The 23,374-nt window shown below is 34.4% G+C and overlaps 1 protein-coding gene and 1 long non-coding RNA gene across 3 annotated transcripts in view; one reads left to right on the forward strand and one right to left on the reverse strand.

Annotated features, from left to right (window-relative positions):
• The window catches only part of PIK3C3 (phosphatidylinositol 3-kinase catalytic subunit type 3), a 227,165-nt gene that overhangs the window by 49,842 nt on the left and 153,949 nt on the right, over nucleotides 1-23,374 (reverse strand). For both annotated transcript variants that reach the window (XM_074208286.1, XM_074208287.1), the window contains exon 24: nucleotides 16,082-16,207. In XM_074208286.1, the coding sequence (XP_074064387.1) occupies nucleotides 16,082-16,207 (126 nt within the window). The remainder of the gene's footprint in view (nucleotides 1-16,081; nucleotides 16,208-23,374) is intronic.
• LOC141503108 (uncharacterized) overlaps nucleotides 13,224-23,374 on the forward strand; it is a 36,606-nt gene continuing 26,455 nt past the window's right edge. The window contains exon 1 of the long non-coding RNA XR_012472762.1: nucleotides 13,224-13,473. This is a non-coding gene — a long non-coding RNA (uncharacterized LOC141503108). The remainder of the gene's footprint in view (nucleotides 13,474-23,374) is intronic.

The raw sequence follows: 23,374 nt of genomic DNA on the forward strand, positions 1-23,374 counted from the left end.
TGGAAGGCAATAAAGAATTAATAACTATAACTTTGAATGTGAAACATAAGTGAATAGCAGAGTCGATTCTAAAACAGAATCCGACAATATGCTGCTTACAAGAAACTCATTTGAAGCAGAGAGATACACATGCAGTAAAGGTAAAAGGTTGGAGCAAAATATATTTTGCTTAAGCTGAAGTAAAAAAAAAGCAGGGGTAGCAATCCTAATCTCAGACAAAGCAGCAACAAAAATAGATAGCATTAAAAGAGATAAGGGAGGGGTGGCTAGGTGGCGCACTGGACAAAGCACCAGCCCTGGAGTCAGGAGTACCTGGGTTCAAATCTAGTGGCAGATACTTAATAATTACCTAGCCATATGGCCTTGAACAAGCCACTTAACCTCATTGCCTTGCAAAAAAAAAAAAAAACCCTTAAAGAGATAAGGAAACTTTATCCTCCTAAAAGGTACCTTAGACAATAAAGTTATTTCAATACTGAATACATATGCACTGAGTAGGACAGCATCCAAATTCTTAGAGCAGAAGCTGAAAGAACTACAGGAAGACATAGACAGAAAAACTCTACTAGAAGGAGACCTCAACCTCCCGCTATCAGATCTACATAAATCGAATCATAAAACAAGAAAGAAGGACATAAATAAATTGTTAGAAAAACTAGATATGGTAGACTTATGGAGGAAATTGAATGGGTATAGAAAGGAATAACCTTTTTCTCAGCAGTACATGGAACTTATACAAAAATTGACCATGTACTAGGACATAAAAACCTAATAATCAACTGCAGAAAGGCAGAAATAGTGAATACATCTTTCTCACATCACAATGCAATAAAAGTCATATGCAATATCAGGCCAAGGAGATATAGACCCAGAATCAATTGGAAACTGAACCTCATTTTAAAGAATGAGTGGACCAAAAAACAAATTATACAAAGAATTAACCATTTTATCCTAGATAATGATAATAATGAAACAACATACCAAAACCTATGGGATTCACTCAAAGTGGCTCTCAGGGGATATACAATAGCTTTAAATACTTACATGAATAAATTTGAGAAAGAGGAAATCAATGAATTAAACATACAACTAAAAAAATTAGAGAAAGAGCAAATTTAAAATCCCCAATTAAATACCAAATTAGAAATTAAAGGAGAAATTAATAAAAGCAAAAAAACTATTGAATTAATAAATAAAGCCAAAAGTTGGTATTACGAAAAAACCAATAAAATTGATAAAACCCTGGTCAATTTGATCTAAAAAAAGAAAGAAAACCAAATTGCTAGTATCATAAATGAAAAAAGGTGAACTCACCACCAATGAGGAGGAAATTAAAGTAACAATCCGAAATTATTTTGCCCAACTCTATGCCAATAAATTTGATAATCTAAGTGAAATGGATGAATATTTACAAAAATATAAGTTGCAGGCTAAACGAAGAAGAGATTAAATACCTAAACACCCCTATCTCAAAAAAAGAAATTCAAACAAGCCTTCACTGAACTCCCCAAGAAAAAATCTCCAGGGCCTGATGGATTCACAAGTGAATTCTACCAAACATTTAAGGAACAATTGGTTCCAATTCTATATAAACTCTTTGGAAAAATAGGGAAAGATGGAACTCTGCCTAACTCTTTCTATGAAACCAATATGGTGCTGTTACCTAAACCAGGAAGAGTTAAAACAGAGAAAGAAAATTATAGACCTATCTCCCTGATGAATATAGACGCAAAAATCTTAAATAAAATGTCAGCAAAGCGATTACAACAAGTTATCACAAGGATAATACATTATGATCAAGTAGGATTTATCCCAGGAATGCAAGGTTGGTTCAATATTAGGAAAACTGTTTATATACTCAATCATATCAACAACAAACCTATCAGAAATTATATGATCATACCAACAGATGCTGAAAAAGCTTTTGACAAAATACAGCATCCATTCCTACTAAAAACACTAGAGAGTGTAGGAATAAATGGACTGTTCCTTAGAATAATTAGCAGTATCTATCTGAAACCATCAACAAGCATATTCAATGGGGAGAGGCTAGAGGCATTTCCAATAAGATCAGGGGAGAAACAAGGGTGCCCATTATCACCACTACTATTCAATACTGTATTAGAAATGTCAGCATCAGCAATTAGAGAAGAAAAAGAAATTGAAGGAATTAGAATTGAGAAGGAAGAGACAAAACTCTCACTCTTTGCAGATGACATGATGGTCTACCTAGAGAATCCCAAGAAATCATCCAAAAAACTACTGGAAATAATTAGCAATTTTAGCAAAGTTGTCATAAAATAAACCCTCATAAATCCTCAACTTTTCTATATATGTCTAGCAAGATACAGCAGGAAGAGCTAGAAAGAGAAATCCCATTCAAAGTAACCTCAGACAATATAAAATACCTGGGAGTCTATTTGCCAAGACAGACTCAGAAACGTTTTGAAAACAATTATAAAACACTTCTCACACAAATTAAATCAGATTTAAATAACTGGGCAAATATCAACTGTTCATGGATAGGTAGAGCTAACATAATAAAAATGACAATTCTACCAGAACTAAAATACCTGTTTAGTGCCCTAACAATCAAAATTCCAAAAAACTAATGAGTTAGAAAAAATTGTAAGAAAATTCATATGGAGAAATAAAAAGTCAAGAATTCCCAGGAGCTTAATGAAAAAAAAGTGCAAAAGAAGGTGGCTTAGCCCTCCTTGATCTAAAATTATATTATAAAGCATCAGTCATCAAAACTGTTTGGTACTGGCTAAAAAAATAGAGTGGTAGACTAGTGGAATAGACTAGATGCAAAAGCAGGCAATGATTATAGTAATCTGCTGTTTGATAAACCCAAAGAGTCCAGCTATTGGGATAAAAACTCCCTCTTTGATAAAAACTGCTGGGATAATTGGAAGTTAGTATGGAAAAAAAACTTAGATTAGACCAACACCTCATACCCTTTACCAAGATAAGATCCAAATGGTTACAGGACTTAGACATAAAAAACAATACTATAAGCAAATTAGAAGATCAAGGACTAGTTTGACTGTCAGATCTATGGAAAGGGGAGAAGTTTATGACTAAGGAAGAGTTGGAGAACATCACCAAAAACCAACTAGATGATTTCGATTACATTAAATTAAAAAGCTTTTGCACAGATAAAACCACTGTAACCAGGATCAAAAGAAATGTAGTGAATTGTGAAACAATCTTTACGACTAATGATTCTGACAAAGGACTCATTTCTAAAATATACAGAGAACTGAGTCATATTTTTGAAACAAAAAGCCATTCCCCAATTGACAAATGGTCAAAGGATATGCAAAGGCAATTTACAGATGAGGAAAGCAAAACAATCCATAGCCATATGAAAAACTGCTCTAAATCATTATTAGAGAAATGCAAATTAAAGCTTCTCTGAGGTACCACCTCACACCCCTCAGATTGGCCAATATGACCAGAAAGGATAATGATCATTGTTGGAAGGGTTGTGGGAAATCTGGGACACTATTACACTGTTGGTGGAGCTGTGAACTCATCCAACCTTTCTGGAGAGATGTTTGGAAATATGGCCAAAGGACAACAAAAATGTGCATACCCTTTGACCCAGCAATACCACAGCTGGGTCTATACCCTGAAGAGATGATGAAAAAGGGTAAAAATATTACTTCTACAAAAATATTTATAGCAGCCCTGTTTGTGGTGGCAAAGAACTGGAAATCAAGTAAATGTCCTTCAGTTGGGGAATGGCTTAGCACATTGTGGTATATGTATGTCATGGAACACTATTGTTCTACTAGAAACCAGGAGGGATGGGATTTCAGGGAAGCCTGGAGGGATTTGCATGAATTGATGCTGAGTGAGATGAGCAGAACCAGAAAAACACTGTATACCCTAACAGCAACATGAGGGTGATGTTCAACCCTGAAGGACTCACATTCCATCAGTGCAACAATCGGGAACAATTTTGGGCTCTCTGCAAAGGAGAGTGCCATCTGTATCCAGATAAAGAGCCATGGAGTTTGAACAAAGTTTGAGGACTATTCCCTTTAATTTTGAAAAAAAAAACCAGATATCTTATTGCCTGAGCTTGTTACCTCTTAGACTTCTTGTCTCTTCCTTAAGGATATGATTTCTCTCTCATCACACTCAATTTGGATCAGTGTACAATATGGAAACAAAGTAAAGACTGACAGACTGCTTTCCGTGGGGGGGGGGGGGGAGTAAGATTTGGGGGGAAATTGTAAAACTCAAATAATATCTTTAATAAAAAAAATTTTTTTTTAAAGTTAAGGAGAAACAACAACTACCACTATTAAGAGTAACATGTGCAGGGGTGGCTAGGTGTTGCAGTGGATGGAGCACTGGCCCTGGAGTCAGGAGTGCCTGAGTTCGGATTCGGCCTCAGACACTTAATGATGACCTAGCTGTGTGGCCTTGGGCAAGCCACTTGACTCCATTGCCTTGCAAAAACCTTAAAAAAAAAAAAGAGTAACATGTGCCTACAAAATGACCAGAAAGGACAATGATCAATGTTGTAAGGGATGTGGGAAATCTGGGACATTAATGCATTGTTGGTGGAGCTGTGAACTGATCCAACCTTTGTGGAGAGCAATTTGGAAATATGCCCAAAAGGCAACAAAAATATGCTTAGCCTTTGATCCACTCATACCACTACTGGGTCTATACCCTGAAGAGATGATGAAAAAGGGTAAAAACATCACTTGTACAAAAATATTCATAGAAGCCCTGTTTGTGGTGGCAAAGAATTGGAAATCAAGTAAATGTCTTTCAGTTGGGGAATGGCTCAACAAACTATGGTATATGTATGTCATGGAACACTACTGTTCCATTAGAAACCAGGAGGGATGGGAATTCAGGGAAGCCTGGAGGGATTTGTATGAACTGATGCTGAGTGAGATGAGGAGAACCAGAAAAACAGTGTACACCCTAACAGCAACATGGGGGTGATGATCAACCTTGATGGACTTGCTCATTCCATCAGTGCAACAGTCAGGGACAATTTGGAGCTATCTGCAATGGAGAATACCATCTGTATACAGATAAAGAGCTGTGGAGGACTATCATCTTTAATTTTTTTTTTAAGTGTCTTATGTACTACATAATTTTGCTATCACTAATATTTTATTTTCTTCTCAAAGAGATGATTTCTCTCTCAACACATTCAGTTTAGATCAGTGTATAGCATGGACCTATGTAAAGACTATCAGACTGCCTTCTGTGGGGGGTGGGGCAGGGAAGCAAGATTGGGGAAAAAATTGTAAAATTCAAAAAACAATAAAAAGAATAGTATGTGCCTATTAAAAAAAGAACAGTTAACATAGGGGGCATCTAAGGCGGTGCAGTGGATAGAGCACCAGCCCTGGAGTTAGGAGGACCTGAGTTCAAATCCAGCCTCAGACACTTAAAAATTGCCCAACTTTGTGACCTTGGGCAAGTCACTTAACCCCATTGCCCCTTAAATAAAAATTCTAAAAAAATAAAAAATAGTCAACATTAAAATGGTAATTAAATCTATGGGAATCAATGAAATCACCAAGTGAAGTAGAATAGAAGAAGAAAAGAACCATGTGGGTCAGCTAAGGTTATATAGAGTCATCTGGAGGGCGATCTGGCAAAGGAGACCAAGAAGGAATGTCTCATATCATTTTCAAATCCTTCTACCCCCAAAATGCTTCAAATACTTTTACGTCAAAAACTCACTATCTGACCTCTCTCTCTGTTCACAGTTATAACTTCCATCATTTCTTACTTAAACAATATATAGACTTGGGTCAGATTATAGAAAGATTTAAATTCCAAGTTAAGAATTCTGAACAGTAATTTCTCTGATCAAAACAACATAATGGTCTGTTAAAAAAAAAATCTCAAATTACTAATTTTAAATAATTTTATTTTCCACAGCTTCAAAGTGGTAATTTAAAGGGCAAGAACCAAAATAATGTGAAAATTTGAGTTTCAAATGTGAAGAACAGAAGAAAGAGAAATCAGATTTTTGAAGTTTATAAATTTTAAGAAACCATTTTATAGAACGGTAAAAAATTATTTAATCATTGGGAAATAATGATACAGACAACAGGAAATAACTGTAGATTTATGACTAGGGAAATAATTTTTTAAAAGCCAATTTTTTTTTTTTTTAGTGGCAGCAATGTAGTATAGTATAGAGTTTGCTGGATTTATTTTCAGGACTCAGATTCCTGTCTTGGCTCTGCTATTTACTAGTTGGGTGATTTAGGTCAAGTTTCTCTACCTCTCTGGAACTTCATTTCTTTCCAACTCAAAGGAAATGAGGAGATGGACTAGATGACCATTAACTTTCCTTTCAGCTCTACATCTATGATCCTATGAACCTATGATTTCAAGATAAGGCACAAATCAAATAAAAATATACATGAATAAGATATACAAATAAAAGGAGACGCCTCATCTTCACACTTAAATGAACTGTGAACTCGTTAAGAAGCATGTTATATAAGTCTCTGACAATTTCTGGGATGATCTCTACCTAGTGCATATATGAAAATTTCCAAATATCTGAAGAAAATACTTAGAAAAATGTTTTCCATAGCTGAGAAAATCCCCATTACTAATTTACTTTCTACCCTCTAACAACTTTGATAAGAACCATTTATGCATGAAACACTGAAATACAATAGACACTGTAATAATTGACCATAATAAAAACTGTTACCTAAGCAGGTGTAAACCTCTGTGATGATTATGCTCAAGTGTTTGCAAATCTTCTTTAGAGGAGATGTTAAATATATGTATGTGGATGGATAAAAAAACTGAAGAGCATTTTAGATAAAAATTGCAGGGCATTCTGCAGATCACTGCTGTTCCAATAATCAACCAACCATACAGCCTCAACACATTTGTCATGTAACAAATGCCTTTGAAAGAAAAAAGAAAAAGAAAAAAACCACTGTGGATTTAATTGCTATTTTTGCAGCAGTACTGATTGCTGAGAGAATACATATGAGTAAATCGAAATTCAAAATTGGTTTTGGCCAATGGGCAAAACAAACATGATACTGCATATTCATGTAATATTAATTGCTCCCAATGACCCCTGTATCCAACAACTTTTCTTGGCTGCTTGTGTAGCTGATGAATATCTTTATTGGATGGTCAGATGAAAGGGAGGGAAGAGCAAAACATTAAAATGTCATTTATAACAAACCACAAGTGCATTAAAAACCTTTCTGCTTGTCCTCAAGAATATTAATGTATGATAAACTGTATCTTATATCTCTGCTAAAAAACAAAGCAAAACCAGTATCGACTCAAATGGCTTATTACTAGACTGGCTGAAAACTTATTCAAATTGATTTTATACAATACTTCAGTGTTACTTGAATGTATTTAAAAACAAACAAACATGCTATCCAGAAAAAAAAAATTCTCTTTGCTATATAGACACCTGGCAAAAATATAAATGATATAAGAGGCTGAAGAATTACTGACCTAGTACCGACCTGACCTCAGAGTCAAGCTGTTTCTGCATGGCTTTTGAACACAGTATTCCTGTTCAATAAAACACCTGCTGCCTTTCCTTTCTATGTGATTCAAACCTGTATGAGGCCCACAGGATTCATGGCCCAAACAAGTATTCAATCCTCTCCTCATCAGGGTATCATTCTCAAATCTGAAATGGCTATGAGATTACCATTTCAAGTGATGTAATGTTTGAACAAAGGAGTAAATGGTATAGAAACCAAAAGATGCGGGATGTATTTAGGGGGATGCTAAATAAGGACCCAACCAAGGGAAAAATTTGCCTTTTTCACATGGCAATTAGAGTAAAGGTCATTCATATTAAAAAAAAAAATCTGCCACTGTTCAAAAGGGTTTAAGACCAGAGAGAGGCTCCATGTTGACTCTAGACAGATTTGAAGTAGACAGAATAAAAGTCAAAAAGGAAAAGAAGATAAATTTGCAAAAAAGGAACACAACTGTACATGGATACTACTTATAAAAATAGGCTCTCAGAAAGCTAGAAGATCATTAATATATAATTTTATTTTAAAAAATTAGGAAAAAAGATGCTAGCCAGATACTTTCTTCTTTTTAGGTTTTTTTTTTTTTTTTTTGCAAGGCAATGGGGTTAAGTGGCTTGCCCAAGATCACACAGCTAGGTAATTATTAAGTATCTGAGGTCGAATTTGAACTCAGGTACTCCTGACTCCAGAGTCGGTGCTCCATCTACTGTGCCACATAGCCACCCCCTTTATTTTTTTTAGGGTTTTTTTTTTTTTTTTTTTTGCAAAGCAAATGGGGTTAAGTGGATTGCCCAAGGCCACACAGCTAGGCAATTATAAAGTGTCTGAGGCCAGATTTGAACTCAGGTACTCCTGACTCCAGGGTCAGTGCTCTATCCCACTGCGCCACCTAGCAGCCCTGTGACTTATGATTCCATAAATGGTGAGAGTAACAATGGAACTCAAACCCAGATACTCTGACTCCAAATTCTGTGCTCTTTTCAAGTTACCATGATGAGCTTAATAATTCATACCATTGTTAATTATTTCCTTATTACCACAATACCATAGCATAGGTTACTAGGCAAAGTTGTTTGGCAATGCTTAGATAAAATCTACACAAATATATTTTATGGCTACTATTAAAAAACTAGTAAATATCCAACAATCAAAAATAAATATATCATAGATTGAAATTTCTATTTTTCAACATGTAAGGAATCTCGGAATCCATTTGGTCTAACTCATACTTAAGAACCTTCTCTACCAGATCAATCAACAAACATTTATTAATTTATCACAGTGTGCTGGGTGAAGGTGATACAGATAAAATTCCCTGCCCTGAAGTAGTTTGCTTTAATGTTTTGTCCTTCATTTTTGGAAATGACCATGACATCAGGGAGCATTGCCATGAAAAGCACAAGAATTTGAGTGAAGGGGTGCTGTGCTAAGCTACCAGCCTTAGTTTCTCTTCCAGATATGAATCAGGATGACTGCAGATGGCCCTGGAAGTTAGGCAATCAGGGGTAACTGACTTGCTCAAGGTCTAAAGCTAGTAACAATCAAGTGTCTAAGATTGAATTTAAACTTCTGTCCTCCTGTGCTCCATCTACTGTGCCACCTAGCAATACCCAACAAGTAGTCATGCAGTCTTTGCTTGAAGATTTCCAATGAGAGGGACATAATACTTTTGGAGAAAGCTCAGTTCAGTTTAAGAAAGGTCTAATTCATATGAAATTTTCCCATACCTGACTCTTTACAATCTCCATCCATTACTTCTAGTTCTGTTCCTAGAGTATAAAACTCATCACTTTTCCTATTAAGTTATCCTTATCTAAGTCATGTCTATTTTTCAGGCAAACATATCTAGTTCCTTCAATCCATATTTCATATGACAGGATCTGTCTCATCCTGGTTTCCCTCCTTTAAATGTTCTCCAACTTGTCAATGTCCTTCCCAAAATGTGGTATCTTGTCTAGCATTAAATATAATACTTACATTGCTATCTGACTAGGCTAACATTACATTAGACATTATATTCATTTCTCACCCAGCTTATTTTCTGGATTTTATATTCTCCAGAAATTCATCATTCTGCAAGATAAGACCAACTTTGAAATTCACTTCTCCTCAACACTCCCTGTACCTAAGGTCATAGCTTCCTTTTGATGGTACAGAATAAAGATAGAAAATACAAGCATCCTCACTGATGTTCTGCCATAAGGAAAGGGTTTTCTAGGAATTCACTTCATCATTTCCAATTCAGCTGATTTCCTAGACTTGCAAGATGAATCAATTCAGAATCTTTCACCTCCTAAAATCATCTATAGAGCTTCATCATGCTCCTGTACCCATTTCAAAATCTTCGCAATTCCCTGCCAACTTAATCTTCTAATAATGATCTGAAGACAAAAAGGGAAATAGAAAAATTAAGGGAAAATGAAAAAAAGCAAGAAATAGACCCTTTGTCAAAAAACAGAAAATTCTATTAAAATCTAATTTCAAGACTAGTGACTCATCTAGAATCTGTTCTTAAAGGTTAGATGGCCTTAGGAAATTGTTGCCCTAGGACAGAGTTTGAGGAGATGAAATTTTAAGACCTGCAAACCTAAAGAAAAGCATTTTGCAAATATGTTAAACAGGTACTGGCTATATGTACACTTAACAAGGTGAAAATCTACACCTTTAACACATAGATTTATTGCTAAGCAATAAAATGTAGTACTTAGCTTCCACTTTACCTAGGGCAAATTTTGCATAAGAAAACAAGGCCTTTTTGAATTTCAATCAAACAAAATCTTTCAAGACTCTAGAAGCTGTCTGTCTTTTGGGAATAAAACTTTTTTAAAGTCACAGAATTTGAGAATCAAAAAGGAACTCTCTCAGAAGCCATCTAGTTCAATCCATAAAAGAGAAAAACTCCACTGTGAAATACCCAACAATTAGTTATAGCTTCTACCTGAAGACATGAAAGGAGGGAGAACTTAGCATCTTTCAAGGAAGATTTTCTCTCCATTTTTATTTAAAACTCTAGAAATACTGGTAACTTCCCTCCAATGTGCTCAAGCTTCCACTCTAGCAACCAATTCCTGATAGTAAGAGTAAAACACAGCATAGAATTTAGCCTTATTGGTTCCTCTGACTTTTGAAGAACGAGATTAATACTAAAGACAAAAAATTATTAGCTGCTCTACTTATTTGTCTCCAAAGAGAGCACCAGCAGATGTCTGGATTTAATAGTCAAAAACTATATTTTTTTGTTTATAGTAGACTACATTGTTTTTAAAAACAACTTGCCAACAATCAGAAGTCAAATTTCTGATATGTACTTTTGTTCTCATCCTTTTCTAAAAAAAATGGTAGCAAGTTGGAAAAAGCAACATTACCTTTCTGCAATCCTGTATTACCAGACTTTAGCAGTGTTTATAGTAGACTACATTGTTTTGATGATCTGATAGCATGCCTCCTTAACTGAATCTGAACCAAATTAATATAATCCATCAATAAATATCCACTGACTGCCTGACCATGTATATAGTTATGATTATAATGGTCAGAGAAAAGTTTTACAAGATGATTTTAAGGGTCTTTAAAAAACTCCTCTCTGTTTTATAGCTTTAGGTAGGCTACACTAAAGTTCATGGAAAGAAATTGAGAAAGAATGCATATTAGCCTTAAATACAGAAATAGATGGCCAACATCAAAATTTGAGAGTATGTGATTTACTACTATCAATGCTTAGCAAATATATTAACTAAATGTAGGACTGATAGTGTGGCAGTCATCAAAGAAAAATGAACTTCCCCTCAATAGATTAGTCAAAAAACAACTAATGTCACATTATATAGTGGAAAAGATTAATGTGCAACTAGAATAGTATATAGTATCCCTGGGTCACAGTATCTAAGGAAAGTTTCACTTAATTTAACATCTTCATGTTATAGCCATGTTCAATCCCTTTTTAGGTAAACAATCTTTTGGACAAAAATTAAAATGATAAAGGAAGTTGTAATATAGATTTCTTTTTTCTCACATATAACTCTTTCAAGGATACATTTATCTTTAAGGCTGTGTTTACCATGGCAAAACAAAGAGCTAAGCTCTAAAACAGTGAAGTTGATCAACTGAGACAACTGAGTTGCATTCTTCAATTCAATTCCAATCATCATTTACTAGTTAAGCACCAAAATGGCATTAAGGACTATATGTGAAGCTAAAGATAAAGAGATGAACCATAATAGAATCTGTCCAAAAGGAATTTACACTTTAGCAGGCAACAGGTTGTGTGCAAATAATGACTAAACAAGATGGATTGTGTAAATATCACATCATCAGAGTGGAACAAGAAATTAGGAGACTGAATATTTTTAGTCTGAGAGGGAAAGGAAAATCAGGGAAAAATTCATGGATGAGTTTGGCACTTGAGCTAGATCTTCTAGAGAAAAACAAAAAGAGATATGAAAGAAATACATTACCAGTAAAGGGGCTGTGTATAAAGTTAAAGTCCAGATTGATCTTGGAAGAAAGGTAGTTGTCAATTTTGCTGGAATATCGAGTACATCAAAAGGTATAATGTGAAATTAGACTTAGAAAGGTAGTCTAGAACAAAATTGAAGAGGGTCTTGGCTAAGGAGTGATCTCTCTCTCTCTCTCACACACACACACACACACACACACACACACACACACAACTACTGCTCAGGATCAATAGGAGGGTAATAAATGAAAGCTAAAAGAATTAATTTAGTCCTCTTTTATTTCTGATTTAAAAAAATTCAATCAAGGAGAAAAATTGCTGAATGAGAAAGGCCAGAAGAAACAAACCTAAAAGGGAGTTAAAACCCAAGATAAGAAGGTAGCTAAAGAACACAACTTTTCTTGATAAATTCATGTTACCAAGGCCCAGGTCAACTGCAATCTGCGGTATTTAATTAAGTGGATGGGACTGATTGCTGGGCAGGTAGATGCTAAAGTCTGGTAATACAGGATTGCAGAAAGGTAATGTTGCTTTTTCCAACTTGCTACCATTTTTTTTAGAAAAGGATGAGAACAAAAGTACATATCAGAAATTTGACTTCTGATTGTTGGCAAATTCTGGAAAGTCTTATTAAAGGGAAGGGTAGTGAGTACTTCAAAATGAAAGTGATGATCACAAAGAGGGAGCAGGACTTTATCAAGGATGGATCATGAAAGATTTAATTTTATTTTGTCTGACAGAGTTGGTAGACTGGTAGATGAGGGAATGCCATAAATAACACTTTTCTAGACTTTGAAACACTTTTTCAAGTTATTCTTGGTAATAAGACAGAGAGGTATAGGGCATACAAGGGGGTTGAATGAGTTTACAAATAGTTGAATGACATTATTCAAAATAATCATGAATGATACAATGTCAACTTGGAAAGAGATCTACATTTTTTTATCAGACTAGAATAAAGACACAAAAAAGGGTTGTTTATAATATGACAGAAAGTGGTGGCTAGCTAACATGTTGAATAACAGAATCAGGATCTAAAAGAAGATTAGAATATTAGGACAAACATCATAAGATTAAATTTAATAAATATAAATGTAAAGTTCTTACATTTATGCAATGCAGGCTATCTTGCAGTTTATGTTCACTTAAAGGGTGGTCAAAAATGTCAAATGATTAGATGCTCTTTCTACCTCATAATGGTGACCATGACAAAGAGGCTTAGAATGAATAAGGTATAATAAGGACAATGGGATGGAAAGGAAGTTATACTCGGATAAAAGAACCTCACAGTTATCTGCTCCTGGAAATGAAAAATTATGAAAAATAGCAACATTTCGGATGTGACCATTCCTGTGTATAGTTGGGGTAGAACCAAAGAATAAACCATGAAAGCTGAATAAGTCAAGGAATTAGGAAGTAAGGGTGCTTGAGGGAACATTAACATGTATGCAGATATCCCCTAGTAAAAGAGCAGGAATTTTGGTACAGGTAAGCCTATGAGTAATATTGAACTTTTTGATAAAGTATGGTTGATAAGAGTTAAAAATATCTTGATTGGGTGATAATTGAGGGTAAAAGGAATCTAAAAAGACAGATTATTGACTAATGGTGATACTGATGAAACATGGTGGCGATGAAATCTTAGTTTATCTGATAGTAATGTTTTGGATGGATCAAAGAGGATAAAGACTAAAGATAGTTAGGATCAATTATGAGGCTATTATATTCTTCCAGACATGAGGTAGTGTAGAGGCAATAGAGGAAAAAACTAATAAATCTGAGTGACACTGTAAATGAGTGATGCTCTTGAACATGTAATACTTATACCAACAAGAAATGCTAATTTAAGTTACAGATACACCTCTTACTCATTAATACCTTTCAACTCATTCTGCTGAGAGCTATTCTCAATGGGAATTAATTCTTGATTTTATAACAGAACATGAAAGATTTCCTTAATAGCAATGTACCCAATCTTGCTAATAAGAATCTATTTACTTCACAAAGTAAAGGATATCTGTTTCATGAAAAGATATCCACACAATATGCACAAATAATTTACTAAACATTGCTCAATAAATTTTTGAAAGTCAGTTACTTCTTATAAGTTCCAGAGTCTTGTTGATACTGATGGGGTCTGATTTTTTTTATTATCATTTCATCTTATATTAACTTCTTCACAGAGATTATCTGTTCTATTTTCTTTCTTAATTCTTTCACCACCTATGGACTCCCTTATAGTATGCTATAAAAAGTTACTTCTCAGTTCATAACATAAAATGTTATTTCATCAACTTACCTGTCGCCCTTCCTAATCTACACTGAAGAAACAAAGTTCTTTAGAAACGAAATCTTTTGTCAATTTTCTATGATTTTAGCTGCACAAACAACAATAAGGAGTCTTTTTTTAGACCACAAAATTGATGAGATGAGGACAAAATTAAAAAGAAATATTGTTTCAACTTTCAAGGTAACTATTCCAGTCATCCACAAGCAAAAGCAGGATGTTGAAAATTTCTGCAAGATACATTTTCCTACCTCTCTGTTCCTGTAGATGGTGATAATGTTCCTTAAGGATGCAGTTGTCAATAAATGACCATACAACATCAAAAGGCCTAGGATACCACATAACTCTGGGTTTAATTGCTTTTCAAATTGGGTTAGAAAAATGAGTTTGGGTCAGGATTCTCTCATACCTCAATCACTCTAATAAGGTGTCTCTCCACTTCATTTTTCAACATTCTCTTACCTCAATGATGATGCTTTTTGGGAATAATTGATAGAACAAGTAGAAGTAATTACCATTGCAAATTTCTATGGCATGAAACAGATGACTTAGCTAGCATAAAACACGACAGTATACATTATTAGTGGTAATAAGTTTTCAGAAGCTGCTAAGATGGTTTCAGGGGGTCCTGAGTCAGGAAGATCTGATACTGGATAAGTCACTTAACTTCTATTTAACATAATCCCCTGGAGAAGGAAATGTCAAACTACTGTGGTATCTTTACCTTTAAGAAAACTCCATGGACAATATTGGTGTGCTATAAAGCTATATGGGTCATGAAGAGTTGGCCAACTAAGGCAAACAAAGGTTAAATCTCATGTCAAGGCTACACAGGTAAACTATGAGGTGGGCTTTGGACTCAATTTGTTTGACTTCAGATCCAGTGTTCTGCGCACTATGGTGCCACCTAGCTGCCACAGAAGAGAGGAAGGGATCCTGAACAAAACAACAACAGCAGAGCTAATTGAGGACTGGCCTTGAAATCAGGAAGACACTCAAACTTTGCCACCAACACATAGTATCTGTGGGACCACAGGCAAGGACTTAATTAAGACACTCAAACTTTGCCACCAATATATAGTATCTGTGGGACCACAGGCAAGGACTTAATTTCTCAATGGCCCAGATAACTCTTAAGACTATTTCAAAGAACTGGCAATATGCATCGGAGTAAGGACTTTCCACAAGGACAATTTTTTTAAAAAATCAAATAAATAAGTCTGGAAGAGAAATTGTTTAGGGAAGAAGGGGACTTATTTCTTAAGATTCTTCTGACACCTTTCCTAATCACTTCTATCAAAGTCACTTTTGATTATCAGTATAAACACAATGAGGAGAAAACAAACACCACCCCCCCCAAAAAAAAATCCTAATGGTTTTTTAAGTGGGAGAAATAGATAGTGATCATTACAGCTTGGGTAAACTAGTGTCAAATTTGTGAATTCTTTAGCTCAACTTCTCTAGAACCATATCCATTTTGAGCAGTGCTGCACGATTCCACATTGAAATCAGCAAATGGCAAAGCTGTAACTGCTACAGCATCATATTCCAGGTTGATATCAAAAACATATATGTACAGTCAGCACTGAAAATAAGTGACATGGATATACACAATGTATGTGGCTGGATTTCTACCAGCAACAATGGATGTCATGGATCAAAGGTAGTTTAGCATAAAGAAGGCCATGAGAAGAGTTTGATGTTCATGAATGATGGGTTTGGTGGAAGGAAGCAGGCCCTGCCCAAGTCTATGAAGAGGAAAGTGGTGATGATAGGTTAACTATCCACTGTCTTGAATGACAAACATACCTGAGCAAACTTGTGGATCTGTTCCACTACTGCAGCAAAAAGAGCATGGACACTTTCATCAATGAGACTCTGCATATAATGCACTGCTTCTTCATCAGACAAGTCTAAACGGAATTTATCTTGCACCTAAAAAAGAGGTTGATAGCCTCTTTATATGATGAAATACAGATTTCTCTAACAAGAGAATCAAACCAATAAAATATTAAAATATAATAATATGGTATAATATAAAGCAAGTTATTTCCATGGAGAAGTAATAACCCATAATTTACAAGACACAATTTTGAATGAATTATAAGGCTATTTGTTTGAATATACCCATTTACTATATAATGCTAAATATATTTTATGTAATACTGTACATAAAATTGTTTTATGTTTAAGATATAACATTTATAAAAAATTAATACAAATTCAGCCTCAGACACTTAATAATTACCTAAGGGCTGGGTGGCCTTGGGCAAGCTACTTAACCCCAATGCCTAGCAAAAACTAAAAAAAAAAAAAAAAAAAAATTAATACAAATAAGATTCTTTTAGGTCCTTTAAAAAAGTAGATTAAAAACAGTTCTTTCTAATACAGATTTTAAAAGTTTGTGAAACTTTTTTTAAACTAGAACTATGATCTAAGAAGAATTTAAAATTTTAAGATTGTATTTGTTGATATTCCCCTTCCTTTTCTGTTTGATATTTTTATCATGAAACTGTGCAAGGGAAATTACATAAACGTCTTGTTTTTGGTTCTCAAGAACATTCAGGGACTATATACAAATATATTGACAGCTGCAGTTTTTTGTTACAGCAAAAGATTTGAAACAAAATGGGTACCTATCAACTGGGCATAAAAGCTGAAAAAATTTAAGAAATTTGGCAAAAAATTTGGAATAAATATGTGATGTAACAGTGGTCAATGATGACTGGTAGGCTGGTGATGCTTTTAAAAATAATAGGAAAATTCCTAAGGAAGAGGATTTGAAGATAAAAATGAGTTCTGTCTTGGATATGTTTAGTTAAGATGGCTACAGGATATCTAATTTAAGATCTAGAAGGAGATAATGATTATGATTTTAACTCAGGAGAAACTAGGGCAGAACATGGAGATCTAGGTATCATCTGCTTAGAGATAATGAATTTATGGGTTCTGATTTCATTAAGTGAAATGGTATAGAGCAAAATTATCAGAACACAAATGAAGAACCAACAAAGGGGTCTTGTGGTTGGAGTGGTCAGGAGAACAAGTAATGAAAGTAGTGTCATGAAAAGCAAGAGAAAAACTCTGAAATGACATATAACTACCAACCAGGCTGCCAAAGAAGGGTGAATAGGCCCTGGTTTGAAAGTAAAAACTCCCTTATTCTAATGATATTAGGACCATGAATAGCTTCTATATTTCCAGTCTAAGCAATGTAGGAAAATGCAATTAAAAAAAAAACAGAATGAGGAAAAGGTTTGGCAACTGAGTTAACATTTGCATCTTTGGAGAGGGCAATTATGGGTGAATGATGAAGTTGGAAGGATTTAGAAGTGAGAAGAAAGGAAAAAGAGACATTTGACATGATCTGACTTTCTCAAGGAAATTAGTCATATAATTAGTGTCTCCACATCCTTTATTCTCACCCTCTTCTAAAACCTCTGTAAACAGTTATCATTCACCAGGCATTTTCAAAGGTTGTCTCCCATGCCTTGAATGCTCTCCTTCCTCACCTCCACCTCCTGGCTTACCTGGTTTTCTTTATGACCCTGCTAAAATTCTACCTTCAACAGGAAGCATTTTCTCATTCCTCTTCATTCTAGTGCCTTATAATTTAAGATTTAATAATAGAATACTATAACTATATTATATATAACAATATATAGAAATACCATTATAAGAATAATAATTCTGTTGATTATTTCCTCAATAAAATTTATTTATCCTCTATATAACAAAGTTTGAGTATAAGTATTTGTATGTTGTCTCCATTAGGCTTTGAGCTCCCTGAACACAAACTATTTTTTGATCTTTCTTTATGTATCCCCATTGCTTAGTAGGGTCTGGTACATAATGAGTGCTTCATGTTTCTTGTTCTCTTATCTTCAGTCTCTTCCTACCTGTTCCTTCCATCCTGTCAACAAACATTCCTAGGTTTCCCCATCCTTAAGAAACCTTTAGTAGGTCCAACCATACCCTCGAGCTATCTTCCTATAGTGCAGATATGAGGTGGTACGAGGGCCAGCACCAGTTTGGAACAGTGTCAAAGGAGAAAAGAGAGCCTAGGAGGACTCAGGAAGACAAAATCAACAGACCTTGACATGGGCTGGGATGTTAGGAAAGAGTCTGGTGACTAGGAAAATGGTGAGGCTCTCAATAGTAATATGGAAGTTTAGAAGGCAGAGAATTTAAGGAGAAAGACAATTGAGTTCACTTTTGGTTTAAATAAGGACTTAGAGATGTAGAACAAACAGTTGGAGAGGGAAGACTGAAGGTCTGGTGAAAGGATAGAACTAGTTAAGAAGATCTGAGAATCATTAGCATAGAGATAATTGAATCAATGGAAGTTGAGAAGATCACCAATTGAAATAGCATTGAAGAAGAGAAAAGGGCCTTCAACAGAGCCCTGTGGGACACCCACATTAGCAAGCATAACCTGTTTGAAGATCCAGCAAAGGAAACTGAGTAGTCATGCAGAATGGGAACCTAGTGTCACAAAAACAGAGAAAAGAGAGTATTGAGAAGAAGGTGGCGATAAGAGTAAAGAAGGATGAAGATTGAAAAAGGGCCATTAAATCTGTCTGAGAAGTCAGATAGAGGTGAGTGGAATAGTTAATCAATTAGGGAGAAACTGAATGATTGTTACAATGAGAACCTAAATGATTAGATAAAACAAATTTGTAGGTCAGAAAGGTTTCATGATTTTCTCTGTTTTATAGCAAATGGGTAAGGGCAAAAGAGGAAGACAGAGGTTTTCACAAAAGTTGAAAGGAGGGAGGATGGAAAATAGTGTAGATTTGAATGTTAGCCAAGGAGCTGGGAGACGGAGAAGAGAATAAAATACAAAATGAATATGAAGAATAGGATTGTGACAAAAAGCACATGTAAAATGGAATGATAAAAGATCATTATTAATTTTGGAGCACATAAACATTTAAGTTATATTACCACTAGGGCATAGTAAGATCAAATATGCACCCCAGGGTTATAGGTAACCCTGAATCAGCACCTGGTGGGGAAAGGCAGCATTTCATGCAGCAAGAGTCCCCTTTCCACCCCCTTATCAGAGCTGCTCAAATTCAAGCTATGGTGCAGGGAGATTATTGGTTCTTTATACTTTCTCTGTTTAGCAATAGATAGAAACATTTTGCTACAATTTCTTTTTGGCAAAATGCTAAATACATATATATTCACTCCTTGGGGAACTAAGGATATAAAGAAAATGTGAAATGTGAAATCTAAACTTACAACTATCATTTGTTCTTGGTTTCATAATTCATTAAATGAATGATAAATGAATATTAAAAATAATAGGAGACCATTTACTGGCTAGAAATATACTACCTGAAAAAGAATAAAGAACAAGAAAACCCTAGTTCCTCCTAAGATTTTTTTTTTAATACCATTATGACCTTTGTGGGAAACTTCTACCACTTGTTGACTTTTTTTTTCCTATCTCTCCTTTGACATGTTAGAATCTAGGATGCTGTCAGTAGGAGAATATGATATGGAAGTCAAACTCCAGATATGATATATCTCATCTCAAACACCATACTTGCAATAAGACAAGCTTATAAATTTTGTCAAGTAGGAAAGGTGTTTCGTATGATGCCAATAGTCTCTCCAGGAATTAATAGATTTGCAAAGAATTGATGAATCTTTTGCTAACTCCTAAAGACTAGAAAAAGTTATAAAATCATTGTCATCTATTAGTATATGGGATGTAATGCCAAAATCACAGCTCCTTTAAGTTATTCTGACTGACAGAATTGGCAAGTAAATCGAACTCATTATTTCCTGAGTAGGTAAATCATCTATTCCATCTTGTTTCAGTTTTTTATCCTTAAGAATTTAATGATGATGTAAGAAATTCAACAGATGTTTCAACTGCTATAAGAAAAAAATATGCAAAGGATTTCTCTCAAGAGGATGTAATGAACAAAAACTTGAAACTCTAATAACAATGGTTCTGCATATTTGTCATTTAATTTGAATGATAGTGGAAGGGATATAATTAATGATAAACACAATTGCTACTCATGACAGCCCCACTTGAAGACATTCAAATCCTACTTAGGATGTCAATTTTATCCATAATGGTTCTTTTAACTTGAAAGGAGACAACATTCTTTTGATTAGTTCTGCACTTCCAGCTTGAAGGAATCTTCACTAAAGCATGCCCCAGATAGCAAGGCATTTCACATAGAAGAATAATATTTTTATCAAAGGACATTCCTTGCAATTAACTTTAGGTGTGCTCTTTTATACTTTCAGAATTATTTTTATCTCAACAATTCATAGTTCCTGGTGTTGTCTAATTTGAGGGCCATATTTAGAATTTAAAAATTACAAATTTATTTTGGTTTAAATTAAAAATGAAATATTTGTATTCTTTTTATCAAATCTTCCAAGTATTTCTGTTAAATCTTGAGGATCAATCTTCTTTGCATCTAGTTTTGAATTTGACCACTTAATTGAAATTCTAATGCTTTCATTCAATTTCAAATAAAAAGAGTCATTAAAAAAATAAGGAAGGAATCTATTCTTTTTTAAATGTATTTTAGTTCTTTGAAGCTTTTTTTTAAAGGTTTTTGCAAGGCAATGGGGTTAAGTGGCTTGCCCAAAGCCACAAAGCTAAGTAATTATTAAGTGTCTGAGGCTGGATTTGAACTCAGGTACTCCTGACTCCAGGGTTAGTGCTCTATCTACTGTGTCACCTAGCTGTCCCCTCTATTAAGCTTTTAAAATACATTTAACTGAATCTCAACTTAGTTATTCAAACAGCTAATTTCCAATTATTTGCATTAATAGATTTTTAAAAAAATATTCATTCATACACACATGTAAAATGCATGTGTATGCATGTATTTACATATGTATGTGTGTAGTTCAGCACATGGAACAGAGGCCCAGTCTTTAAGTTAGGAAGATAGGGGTTAAAGTCCTGTCTCTGATAATACTAGTTACATGCTTCTGGGTGGGCAAGGTACCTAAACTAACCTTTTAGTTTCTTAGGAAACTCCCTTCAATTATAACCTGAAGAGTAGTTGTTGATCTACCTTTGTAGACAATGCTTCCTATCTGAGAGCTCCTTCTGTTGAGGAAAACACAGGTCCAGAGGAATCCATCACAATCCTTGGTCTCATGTTATTGTCTAATAGAAAATCTGAGTTGTTATGGTTACACATGTGACCAATAACAAAATGAATGAATGAATGACTATATGCCATGGAGATTACAAATTTCTGACATTTTTAGTAAATGTGTGCAGTGTTAAAAATTATATTAGACAGAGTCCCTTATTGTAATCTCTATTTGTTCTTCCCCACAATATTGTTCTTAACTCTAATTCTCCCAAAAAAATTGGTTACTGAGAATGCAGCATAGCATAATCCCTGCAGAATCTCCTATTGTTGGAGAAAGTTCTAATAAATTGCAAAATTACTCCACCATCATCCCCATCCTAACAAAAAGAAAGAATAATCATGAATTCAGAATTTAAAAGAAAAAGAATAATCATAAATTGCTCTGGGTATATGAATGAATGACAAATGGGTGTGCAAACCCACATACAAATACACACTTTAGCAATATAAAGGGTCCTTTGCAGTATGATGCTGTCTCAGGCAGCTTACACTAAGACATAAAAGGTTAAATGTGACTAATAAATAACAATTTTAAAATTAAATGAGTTTTAATGTAGTGACCTAAATTTTGGGATTTTCTTATTTCTGGAAATGAAATGTAATACTATCAAAGGATTGTAGCTTTCCTTTTTGTAAGATACTCATGGGCTACTGATCCATCAAGATAGTCACTAGAAAACCAAAGAAATGTTTTCCACTTAAGAACTTTAGTACTGGAAACACTCTTTAATTATGCACTAGGGGGAAAATATAATATTCCAGAACATAAAGGACCAAGGACACTAAAGAAGAACGTAATATATTATCATTGCATAAATATTATATTGGTTAATTTAGTATCATCATTAAATATCATTTAATTGGGATTGTGACAGTTTACAAGATGCTATGGGAAACTATTACTACTATTACTACCACTATTATATTGGTAGTACTTTAGAATACTGAATCCAGATCAGATAAAAATATATTAAGGAGATTGTCTAATATAGATAGATCTATCCATCCATCCATCCATCCATCCATCTATCTATCTTCCAAAATGCAAATATACACTTAATAAATAAGCATACTGAGTGGTTCAAAGTCAACTCCTGGCAATAACCTGACATTTTTGAATTAGTCAATCTTCAACTCTTGCAGGGGGTAAAGCTCCTAGAAAATGGTGCAAAGTCAAAAACGCAAATGTTGATACACTGAACATAGGAGAAATGGGGAGTAAGGAGGGGAGATTAAATTGCAATAACAATAAAACTCCTCCATTTAATCTTTAAAACAAAACATTATTTGATAATATGTACTTTCCCTAAAATTGAAACCATAAAGTAACTCATAAAATGAAGTATATAAAATACAGAACATTTTTTCTTGCTAGGAATCTTCTAGAATTCTGTGACTTTTAATGCCAACAAGTCAATTAAAAAACATTAATTTCAGACAATATTCATTTTTCATTACACGTGAAATCTATAGTACCATAAATAATATATAGAAAATGGGGCTACTAGGTGGTGCAGTGGATAAAGCACGGGCCCTGGAGTCAGGAGTACCTGGGTTCAAATCTGGTCTCAGACACTTAATAATTACCTAGCTGTGTGGCCTTGGCCAAGCCACTTAACTCCATTTGCCTTGCAAAAACCTATAAATGAATGAATAAATAGACAAACAAACAAACAAATAAATAAAAATAATGTAAGGAAAATAAAATGTGTAAAACTGTAACTTTTTTTAACCCAAATCTTAAGCTTCCAATGTCAGATAACAGTGCAGTGTGCAAGTATTATACTGTTTCCTAAATACTGCTATAAACCTCTCTACTTTGGCTGCCCTCTATAACAACTAGGGAGAAGCTGCTCATATTTTAGTTGCTATCTGAAGACATCAAGAGAGGTAGGGTCTTGACATCACCTCCAATACTCTGTCCTTGGAAGTGTTGCAGAAGGTGAAGGGTTACACC

Source organism: Macrotis lagotis, chromosome X, assembly GCF_037893015.1.
Source record: "Macrotis lagotis isolate mMagLag1 chromosome X, bilby.v1.9.chrom.fasta, whole genome shotgun sequence".
Classification (NCBI taxonomy): Eukaryota; Metazoa; Chordata; class Mammalia; order Peramelemorphia; family Peramelidae; genus Macrotis; species Macrotis lagotis.